Source organism: Branchiostoma lanceolatum, chromosome 9, assembly GCF_035083965.1.
Source record: "Branchiostoma lanceolatum isolate klBraLanc5 chromosome 9, klBraLanc5.hap2, whole genome shotgun sequence".
NCBI classification, from domain to species: domain Eukaryota; kingdom Metazoa; phylum Chordata; class Leptocardii; order Amphioxiformes; family Branchiostomatidae; genus Branchiostoma; species Branchiostoma lanceolatum.
Genome location: NC_089730.1, coordinates 14,560,505 through 14,572,547, shown reverse-complemented (window position 1 = coordinate 14,572,547; position 12,043 = coordinate 14,560,505). Strand labels below are relative to the sequence as shown.

The following is a 12,043-nucleotide window of genomic DNA, read 5'->3' as shown; positions in this document are numbered from 1 at the left end:
TCAAAGAAAAAGCGAGAGGGAACCATGTTGCTTGGTGGCCAAAACAAAACTAACGATGCGGACTGTTGAAATCCATTTCCCTAGTGGGCCCCTGGGTTCAACTGGTGGATCTGCGGTCTTTCTAGTTTCCTCAGACCTGGTTAAAAAAATTAGGAAAAAAATCACCATAGGATATTCTTGTCTCATCCAAATGTGTCTTAAAGAGGAACTTGGTAAACTGTCTTAGCCAGGCCTCCATCAATGTGAAATACAGGGCTGTCAATAGCAGACTGAGGTCTGACAGTTTACAGTTGCTGAATTTATTGGGTGATTCAAGGAGGTTAACCTATTCAACCTTCCCTATTGCCTAACTTTGTAACCAATAGAGAATGGGGTGCCAAATGGCAACTTAAGCATTAATATTATATTCTAACGGTTAACCGCCTTAATGAAGAACATGTCATTAACCATTAAATGAACCCAGACTAACACTAGTTCCTCCTAAACGAATAACATGTCATTAACTATAAAATGAACCCAGACTAACACTAGTTCCTCCTAAACGAATAACATGTCATTAACCATTAAATTAACCCAGACTAACACTAGTTCCTCCTAAACGAATAACATGTCATTAACTATAAAATGAACCCAGACTAACACTAGTTCCTCCTAAACGAATAACATGTCATTAACCATTAAATTAACCCAGACTAACACTAGTTCCTCCTAAACGAATAACATGTCATTAACTATAAAATGAACCCAGACTAACACTAGTTCCTCCTAAACGAATAACATGTCATTAACCATTAAATTAACCCAGACTAACACTAGTTCCTCCTAAACGAATAACATGTCATTAACTATAAAATGAACCCAGACTAACACTAGTTCCTCCTAAACGAATAACATGTCATTAACCATTAAATTAACCCAGACTAACACTAGTTCCTCCTAAACGAATAACATGTCATTAACTATAAAATGAACCCAGACTAACACTAGTTCCTCCTAAACGAATAACATGTCATTAACCATTAAATTAACCCAGACTAACACTAGTTCCTCCTAAATGAAGAACATGTCATTAACCATTAAATTAATTACAACACTATAGTTAACATTCCTCCTAAACAAAGAACTTGTCATTAACCATTAAATTATCACCTACTTATCTAAATTAGCACCGACTAAAACTACTGTTAGTGCTAATTTAATGCTTAAAGACATGTTCTTCATTAAGGAGAAACTAGAATTAGTCGGTGCTAATTTAATGGTTAATAACATGTTCTTTGTTAAGGAGAAACTAGAATTAGTCGGTGCTAATCTAATGCTTAATAACATGTTCTTCATTAAGTAGCAATCTTGTAACACTTCAATTTTTCATCTCTAATCAAGCATGAAATAAAAACACAGGAAAATAATCAACAATTCAAAGTTTAATACAAAATCTTAACTAAACAGGTAGTGAGATACAAATTACACATAACAAGTTGTTATGGAAACATTACAGTTCTGAGCCAGGGGCCATAGAATTCTTACTAATAGTTCCTGTGAATGTAAACAAAGGACCTTGCTTAAACCAATGGATGGGCGGTTATGACTGGACTATGGTGTGGATTGTGTTAAAGAAAGTTTTGTAAATGTCTTTGTTTTGATGATATCGCCTTTGGTGCTACATGTCCTCTGTATTACTGTATTTTCTAAATACCTTTCATTGTGACCTTAAAACTCTGTTGTTTCTAAATCCAGAGTGACAAGAACGTTCCCATTTCTGTGAGTAGAATCTAGTCCGTTGTTCGTCATTAAAACCTGTAATTTTGTATCCATCAAAAATAAAAAAACAACTTTACGGGTCTTAGGAAATTCGGTGAAGCTTTTTGAAGTTGCCAGATAAGTATGTTCTTTTACAATTAACATTGCCTTTTATCAATTGACTTAATAGAAGATAGCTTAAATATTTCTCAGACAGCTAAGAGTAATTCAGTAAAGAGCACCAAATACAAGTACATTAATATACAGGTACAGGAACTGAAAATGATAGATCAAACTTTTCTGGGTACACATGATTCTTATAAAAGCTAATAATCTAAAACTGCCTTCTCTTACAAATACTAAAGAAAGTATCTATACAAATCTTAGCATCAATTTTTACTCATTGCTTTCATGATTGTACATAATTGTCTACTTCAATTGTACACAGGATGTTTAGATCTTACAAGGTACAAAAGTTTACACAAAAACTCTTACAATTGATACTAACCTCACAGACTGCAAAGATACCTTAAGTTGTTAAACCTTTAGTGCAGCTTCAATCTAATGATATCTTTAGTTAGAGAATTCTTACTTTGTTGTAAAAAGATACTGGAAGCACATAATCGACACAAACAAAGATGGAACAATGCCGTTTCTTTTGTATAAAAATTAATGTTGATTCAAACATTATCATCAGCTGGCAGACCTGTTACCATGAACTACTAAATTTTCAATATTTGAGCCTTCTTTGTACAAGTATGCACATTTCCAATGTTTATACTGGCTGTCTAAAATGATATGCTACCTTAAGAGACATGCATGTGATTGTGATTATTTTTCAGGACACTTATCTCTGTACAATGCAAAATATACTGTGTGCAAGGCATTCATTTTCCTTCACAGCCATTTCAAGGATTTGGTTATGTTGCAACAATTCTCTGTACACGATTGTTATGCTGAGTATCTGTATGAAACCATGAGATTTTTGCTGATACTAAACTAGCACTTTTTCTCCTTCTACTCTACATGTAACAATTTTCAGTGAAGACAGTTTTACTTTTCCTTTATTTTCTGCACAGTTTGTCCTTGTTACTGGATATGCAGGGGTCAGTCAACCTAAGTATAATAGCCTGCCTTACACCCTGTTCATACCAGGATTTGCCAATCTGGACCAAGCATGATGCTGATCTGCAAAGCCAGGTATGAACATTTTGAATCTGGCTCTGAGGCGGGGTTAAGCTGGATCAACCGAATACACCTCAGGCCTGGATGAATCCAGATTTATGAAACCTGGTAAGAACAGAGCCTTGAGACCAGCAATTTGTAGTCTGGATACCAGCCTTGTCAGCTTTTCTGTGATCTCATTGATATTCACCCTGCCAGCATCCAGGCTAAGCAATTTGGTCATCCATTAATATTTTGAGTTTTAAGCCACTTAACTGTAAATTACAATTGAGTCTGGGCTTCATGTTTAATGTACATGTCATTGTATATTATGGATCTCTAAATAATGTCTTATTCTCTCCATTGCATTGTAAGATAACTAAGTCCTCCCATCTGGAGTGAACCCTTCCCACTGTACCAGGTACTGCACCTTCCCGTCCGGCGTTACCCTTCTCGCTAACACGGTGTACTTCTCACCGCAAGCCAGCCTTCCCTCCGCTCCGAAGTACGAGTTCACGGAAGCCCGAAGGTGCTCCATGGAAATCGCAGTATCCTTCATACTCTTGATCACCTCGGGTTCAACAATGCTGTCGTCCTCGCTTTCGCTCGAACTTGCCACGTAGAGCTCCTTCTTGGAGGGTCTTCCCCGTTTCCTTCCCGTGCTCTTGAACTTCTTTTCTATGTTCTTCTTTGGACGGCCGCGTTTGGTGGGCTTCTTTCCCTTGGGGGAGAGGGACCTTCTGTTGGAGGGGGAGGTGGAGGGGTGGTGCCTGCTGGCCACCAGGTAGCTGCTGGCTGCTGAGGGAGGGATGCTGGAGCAGGAGCTGACTGTGGAGTCTGAGACGGACGGTGCACTGCTGGAGCCAATACTCTGTAGTATAGAAAAAAAAGGACTAATTAGCCTTTAGCACTCTGAAGCAGCCGTTTGGCACCTAATTCCCTATTGGTTACAGAGTTAGGCTGCAGGGAGAAGGTTTAACATCGGAAGTCAGAGAACTTCACTTACAAACTGGAAGCTGTACAAAAGCACTGAACAGATCTAGATGTTAGTATGTTATATTTGTGATTGTGGGTGTTGACCCTTGTTCATCTAAACAGTAACCTTTTCTGATACATTTTTTTGTAGTTTGCTAAGGGCTTACTGTGTTCAGAGGTACAAAATGTAAGTATTGGAAAGACCAATAGGGATTATGGGGGTCTACACAAATCTGTGTGACTACATAACAAAAACAGTTACCACTGTTATTTACGGCAACATCAAACGTGGGATATGCGACCAGGACAACAAAATGTACAAAAGTGAAACTTATATACTGTCAGTTTTTCAGCTGATTTTCAGCTGAGTTACTATCAATGACATTTGAATTGGAAACTGCTTACAGTTTTAAACAAAAAGTTAGTGTCATGCTATAGGAAACTCAACATCTGCTTGCCTAAAACTTAGGGATTGATGTTTTTGGACACAGAGAGATTCTCACCCTGTTGGAGCTGAGATTGTCGAAGGTTGCCTCGTCACAGTGAGGGATGCTGTCCAGCAGACTGGAGGTGGAGGGAAGACCGTTGTCCCCGTACAGCCGGCCGACGTAACCCGTGTACGACTGGTTCGCACTCTTGGGGCTCTTCACGCGCAGCTACGATCCACAAACAAACATAGAAGTTCTGACATAAACACAAGCTCATCAAATATTAGCTACTGTTCAATATCATAATATCACTGACATAGGGCGATAAATACGTACTAGTTTGCAATATTGGGGTTCTTAACACGCAACTAGGAACCACAATAAACACAGCCCTTATGACATAAGCTCATCAAATATTAGCTAACAATGTTTGAAATTTGCACCAAGGAATGACTACAGCTAATAACCACAACAAACTTTTCAGTTATGGCATAACACAAGCCAATCAACCATTAGCTAACAGTGTACTGTTTCAACTGTCTAATAACGTTTGAACTTTGCATCAAAGAATAGCCACAGCTAAGAACCACACCAAACATACAGTAGCAGTACTGTTATGACATTTAATATAGAATTCAAATACTACCTATCAGTATACTGTTTCAGTCTTTCATCTATTGAATATTTGAAATTTGCAGCACAGTTTAAAATACATGTATGTGCATTTCACTTTTAATTTCTGCTGGGCCTTGTGATTGTGAGTTTCTGAACCTTCTGAAATTTCTATATTGGGCTTGGACACAACATTAAGCCCCATGCTAATGTTGTTGTGAGTACATGTATTTTATCATTACACTACTAGTAAGTCTGAACCAGTCAGAACTGCCTAGACGAAGGTGACAAACGGTAACCTAGAAGTTGGTTGAATAAAAGACTGCTTTGTGTACAAAGAGTTTTTAAAATTCAACACTAAGTCCTTCACAAACATAACTATAGTGGCGTCGTGTGGCGCAAGCGTAGAGCACGCGGCTGTCAAACAATGGGACCCGGGATCTAATCCCAGGTTGTGCCCAGAGACAAGTCCGAACTTGCGCCCCGACGTTGTGCCCTTGGAAAAGGCACTTAACACGACCTTCCTCACTTTACTCAGGTGTAAATGAGTACCTAGCTCATCTAGGGTTAGGGACGTCCCTCGGATAGGACGTTAAATGGAGGTCCCGTGTTTGAGGTGAGTCACACCTTGAGCACGTTAAAGAACCCACATCTTTCGAAAAAGAGTAGGGGCATGCCCCAGTGTGAGTGGAACAAAAGATTCCGGCCTAAATGGGGTAGGGAATTTCCCGAGCAGCCTTTGTAACCCCTGCTTCTCCTAATGGGTCAGTGAAGTCATACTTATCTGGAGCATGGATGTTTCTGACCTAGGGCGAAGAGATGCTGCTACAGTAACAATTAGTTCAGTGCTTTGATGAGTGGCCCCCTACGGCCTTGCACTGGGCGAGTTCGTTTTAAAAAAAAAAAAACACTTAGGCCTGTTTTTACAAATATCTTTTGTATCCAGGAAGTATGAAAATTTCTGAGGAATATTTCCACCAGAATTCTGGAGCAGTAAAGTGTACGTACAGTTGTCTTAGCAGCCTCCAGGAGTTTGCGCGCTCGCTTGGCCTTCGTGTCCATGTCCGAGTCTTCCAAGTCTAGGGAACGTTTTCTGTTCAAGGGTACAGGAGATTCTGATAGCCTGAAAGCAAAGATATATTCCATGCATGGGCCTACCATATAAAATAATAGCACATGTATTGTGGTGTTATTTCTTTATTTTATTAAATAATTTTTATTGCAACAGGCAATACTAGACATCCCAGGCAGCAATAGCTGATATCGGACGTCTAACACATAGCAAGTACAAAAACAATGTTGTAATATTACGCATTTACAGTATACAAACATAAATTCCGAACGTACACAATAATAATAACAATAAAATGTCAGAGAGGTTCGAGAGGTCTTGACTTACAGTAACAGAGGAGTTAAGATTTGAAGTAATTTTGCATGGTAAGTTGGCTAGGGTGGTTTACATGGAAGGACCATTGAAACGGTACCGGTTAGTAGAGGAAGTGAATGTTTCGACTGCCTTAAAAAGGTGTTATTTACGATCTTGTGAAGAGATTCATCCAGTTAATAAATACATCACTGGTTAACAAAGTTCACAAAACCAAGGTTTATACCTACATGCAGCCGACGTTTTGGTGACTGCCTTATTCAGATGAAGGCAAGGAATTCAAAGGTGATGGGCGATCATCGAAACGTTGGCTCGGTATAAACTCTTTGGTTGTGTATGGAGAAACTTGAAAACATGTATTTACGAAAATAATGCAGAGTTGAAACTAATCATAAACAGAGAAAAAAACTATGTCTTAAGTTAATTTGTGCTTTAATATCCATACCTTTGTGCTGGAACAAAAGTTTTGACCTTGCGACCCTTCATCTCAAGGTCATTCATCGTCACCTCGTTGATTGGTCCGTCCAATGGGAGAATGATAGTTGGAGGGACAGGCGGTGTTCGGATACGCAGGCCGAATATGGACTTCCTCTTCTTGACTTCCTTGCCGCAGGCAAACCTGGAAAGTCAACAAGTAGTTTTGAAACATTTATACAACTAGAGTTAAGTATTTGTGCTACATATATTTCATGTTTGCTATAATGTTAGTTTAGCGATTACAGGGTCTTTTTATAAATATGAATCGGCATTGAATTTTTCTTTTTATTTGAGTTGAATGTGTGATAGTTGTGTGCCGATTTGTTAAAAATAGAGAGAACGCAAGCGACCCCCAAACACCCCTCCTAATGAAATGGTATGGCCTCCCTGCGATGTCACAAAATCAAGATGGTGGCCACCACACATGCCAACGGACCCAACAAATCCATTGGATTTTAATGAGCAAAACTGTTCAATAGCATAATACAGTATTACTGACATAAAGTTTTGTATGTCAATAAATAAGTAGAATAATTACATTGCACATGCATGCTTTACATCTACATGATGCTCTGTCAGAAGATGAAATACATTATGTACATGTAGGTAAACAGTTCTCAAATTGTTCATGAAGCAAAATCAACATTGATATACTTTGAAGTTCATCCAAAATTTGATTTACTGCATTCAAGGGTTTGAATCATTTCTGGAAATATTGGCAGAGTAGCAATACATGGAGAGACTAAGGTTACCCAAGAAGAGTATGCAGGCTAATCAAAACCACTTCTTTCCATTAACAGTGTGGTAAGTACAATGAGTACCCAAGCAAGAGTATAAAACTGTGAAGCACTGTAGACAAATCAAGTCTCTTCCTTACCTTGTTTTTGATGCTTTCAGTGCATCCAGGACTTTCTCTTGCCTTTCCCCTCGTGTGAAGGCTTCCAGCTATAGACAGACATGAAAGAAAGAACTAAGCAACCACAAAACAACCTAGTTATGTCTCAGATAACAGAACATTCTGCCCAGCTTTGATCTCCACTCCACAAAATTACTTTTCCCCCTGTGGTAGGAATGAAAGTGGCGATGTAATTACTGGTCTAGCAACTGCAGTATCTTTGTTCTCTGGTTTCCGACTTTTCTATGACTTTTAAATGTCAACGATGTCCTTGCTGTTTGCAAGTGGACAGAAAATCTGTTGAAATCTACCGAGAGCACAGAAAGATAATCTGTATGTTTGAGGGGCAATTTACCAGCCAAACATTGTAGAATGATTTTGAGTACTGATTCGACCAAAGTTTATACATCAATAAAATAAGAATTGTGCATGTAACTCCTTACAAGAAAAAAAAGAAGAAGAAAGAACATGAAGCATAGATGTTGCTGGCTGCAAATGTTTCTGCAGCCATTGCATAAACCTGGCATCTGTAACTGAACTTTGAAAGTTGCTTAATTGATCAGACGTTTCAGATAGCCTCAACTATCTTCCGTCAGTACTGATCGTTGACCGACTTATGCTATCCCTTATTGTTTTCATAATTACGATGATAAGCTTTATTCTATACCTCTATTTTGTACTATATTTAATAGTTGCTGCCATACACTGTACCGTGTATGATTGTTGTGCAATACTATCATACCTGGATGTCTAACCTTCTTCAAAATAGTCAAGACCATTCTGTTCTGTTTACATGTTCCTTACCCTGACCAGCTGCAGGTTGTCCCAGTTGTGGTTGATGAAAGGCATGATCTCGTTGTCGAAGTCCTGGTACTTCTTCTTGTTGGTGAGACTCAAGTTGTACAGGACCAGCTGGGCCAGGTCAACCCTGGAAGGAACAACAGGCAGGAGTTAAACCCAGGTAGCGAGGGGAGTAGGGACAGAACGAAAGGGGTCTATCATGTGCGGAAAATGAACCAAGTAGAAGTAGATTCACACGTCCTGTTGAGGTGCTCATTTAGAAATGAAAAATGAATGAATGAATGCATGGGTTGTTGACAACATATTTAAAAGTTGGCCATGCAATGGGCTTACCATTAAGCCTGAACCGGTGCATGGTCTACTGTAATATTAATAATATAATATTCAAGACCGGATATTTCTCTCTACAGTTACATCTTATATAATTAGACAGACTCTCTGGGACAATATGTAACTAAGTAACCTTAAGATGAAATAAAGGTCCCTGGAATGTACAGGAAACAATCTCATTTTCTCAAACAAACTTTCACAAGATAACTTAATAATGGCTCCTGATGCCCTCTACTGACTATCCCCAGAAGTGCACATATTTGCTTTAAATAAGCTCAACTATGCTTTTTGACTGTAGAATGTATAGTAAAGACACCTAGCATATTGTTTGGAAACTGCACATGGATTCAAAATGTGGCCGCCATCCCAGAACAAGGCAAAAGCACATACATGTAACACCACAATATTTACAAATCAATGACAGGAAAAGGAAAGGTTGAATTGAGAATAGAAGATCCTCCATGACCAAACTTGCATGAGACCAAAACAAAACAATATCAACGAAAACTGCAAAATATTGTGAAATATCTTTGACATAATTCTAAATCTAAAAATATTTGACAGGAAGGAAAGTATGGCGTTTCTACTAAAAAGCATCAAGCAAACATTGCTGTTATTATACATGGAATTATACCATGGCATGAGGAATGGCACACAAATGTAGTCTATCATTCATAATGTGCAAATCAGGGCTGTCTCCAGCTTTACATTTTTTATGTCCCACTCATTGTTTGGAGTCTATGTTGTTGATTTCCCTTGTAGAATTTGTGATTTTAGGCTTAAGAAAATACATTTTCATCAGTTTCATATCAGGAAGTTCAGATTTTTTGGACGGCCTGTGCAAAAGTTTTTTTTGTCCCAACAAGCAAATTTCCGTCCCAGGATGGAAGAAAGGGTCCTGGAGACAGCCCTGGTGCAAATCAAGACATTTTTTTTCCTTCTGAGAACTCCAAACTGAAGAAAGTTATCAATTCAGTTCTGCAAAACCAGAGAGAGTGCATTGTCAACATCATCTTACTTCCCTTCAGGAGAGTGTGAAAAGGGCCTTGTGAGAAGACTCTCCCGCGCAGCCAAACGCAACACGAGATTCCATTACGATAAGGACAAAGCAATCATCGGGGGAGCCAACACTGCCCCAGTGGTACAACATACACCAACTCCAGAGCTAGTAGTTATGTGTAATGGGTACCAAATGGCCCCAGGTTCCATAGTGTCTGTGCTGCAAGGAAGTTACTTCTGATTGGCAAAATTCATCAAGCTCTTCTTATTGGTCATTAGGGGAAAGGGTAAGATTAAGGGCTCTTTCAGATGACTGACATTGTGTAGGCTATTTGGTTTAACTGTAAAAAAACTGCACATACAACCCCCATTCAATTAACACTTTGATAAATTACTACAGTTTCATTCTATACGATACAAATCCTATGGCTTTCATCCACATACAATGCCATGTAATATTAACCCCTTCGTGGGGCACAATTTCCAAAGATTCATGGTATAAACATAATGACTGCATTTCCTGACATAATAATCAATATCAATTGTTGTTGAGCAGCTCTGAAAGGAAGACATCCCTATTTTTCATGACTGAGCTGAAAAGCGTGGCCAAGGGATTGCATTGAAAAGTATGTCTCTTTTTTTGTACCATCAGGCCTGTCCTGTTTTTCCCATTTTGAAAAAAAAAAAAATGGGTGGCTTTTCCCATTCACAAATTTTTACTCCCAATTTTACTATCTGTTCAGTTGTAAAACCCAATAGCCACCAAAGTAGATTATAAAGGCCTGCACATACCTAAAAAGTGTGGTCACGTTGGTCATAAGTAATAATTTTTCATTTATTAAAACTATTTCTCAATACCAATCCATATATTACAGGGCAAAAGGTAATTTTGTTACTGAAAATATAACACTAGATCAAAGAAGGGGGTGCATGGCATAAAATGAGCCATACAAAGCTGAAACTTGAATAATTCTCTTATTCTTTATGTAAGTCCATGTAAACTCTTATCTTTACCCCAGACTATTTGCAAAATTTTTTTTTTCAACCCTGTCGCTCCAATTTTTTTTCTGAAAAAAATCCGAGAAGCAACAAATAAAATTGGTATGGCCTCAACAATAGAAAATTCTTACATGTATCCTTACCACCCTGAAAATGGAGGTATTGCTTTTCATCTATCTGATTTTCTTGGCATGTTCAGATTTGTTCTAAACACATACATATATGTGTCCTTTGTTCTATGAATTCATGACACTGCATTTCCAATGTATTATGAATGTACCACAGAATTGTTTTAACCGCTAACTTAAAACATCAGGGAAAACCATAATGTGAATGGCATGTGTCCAAGCTTGTTCCTTGGTTCCTGAGTTGTAACTTACAGGAGACTGGTTTGTTTCTGAGATTAACAGCTCTACTTCTTGTTTGGTACATGTAGACAGATAGGCAAGGTCACTTTGAGGTTCACCATGATAATGCTGACGTATTACTAAGGGAATGCCACCAAACAGCACAGTACATTACATAAGTTTCCCAGGTTGCTATTGTTAAACGTATCCTTGGTAATCCATCATGTACTACCATCAAAGGGTCATTCACTGATCATGACCATGTGCTATGAAAGAATACATCACCATTTTTTGTCACGCTGTGAAGTGTGCTTAATAGATGGACGTCAAAATGACTACTAAAATGAAGACGAACACGCAACCTGGATAACAAAAGGGCTAACCTTGGGCTTAAGTGTTCCTTAAGTGTTCTTTACATTTGATGTTCACCTAGCTGGTAACCACCTACAGGCCTTGAAATATTTTCTGTTACCTACAACATTGCGAGTTGTCAGACATGTTACCAGCAATTCAGGAAAGTTTTCAGCAATATTTTGTCAGGGCTGGCATACATTTTCCCGGTTAAGTTAGGTTCAATGCACCTACAAGTACATGTACGTTTGCAGAATACATAATTTTGTTTTCTGTAAATCACATGTAAGTTGACAAATTTGCGTACAGAAAAGCACATACTCAGGCAACTTACTACCTCCTTTTTCTTAATATTCATCTCTACATGCCGACAATGTGATACATGACACAAGACCTTCCTGACAGTGTCTTTTTAAAAAAAACTGCTTACATCAGTAACTTCTTTTTTTTCAAATTCATCACTATGGAGCCAGGCAATGGGGCACAAGCTAATAGCTGCAAGATATTACTGTGTCTTTTCAAAGGCTCATATGTAATTACTATC

At 38.5% G+C, this 12,043-nt stretch overlaps 1 protein-coding gene across 4 annotated transcripts in view; it reads right to left on the bottom strand.

Moving 5' to 3' along the window:
• Nucleotides 1-1,403: 1,403 nt before the first annotated feature.
• The window catches only part of LOC136441537 (metal-response element-binding transcription factor 2-like), a 53,472-nt gene continuing 42,832 nt past the window's right edge, over nt 1,404-12,043 (bottom strand). For 3 of the 4 annotated variants that reach the window (XM_066437878.1, XM_066437881.1, XM_066437882.1), the window contains 6 exons: nt 8,477-8,600; nt 7,655-7,722; nt 6,746-6,919; nt 5,925-6,039; nt 4,380-4,532; nt 1,404-3,772 (listed from right to left, as the gene is read on the bottom strand). In XM_066437878.1, coding sequence (XP_066293975.1) covers nt 3,281-3,772; nt 4,380-4,532; nt 5,925-6,039; nt 6,746-6,919; nt 7,655-7,722; nt 8,477-8,600 — 1,126 coding nt within the window. In that variant the 3' untranslated portion in view covers nt 1,404-3,280. The remainder of the gene's footprint in view (nt 3,773-4,379; nt 4,533-5,924; nt 6,040-6,745; nt 6,920-7,654; nt 7,723-8,476; nt 8,601-12,043) is intronic. The other variant, XM_066437880.1, reaches the window with a different exon arrangement.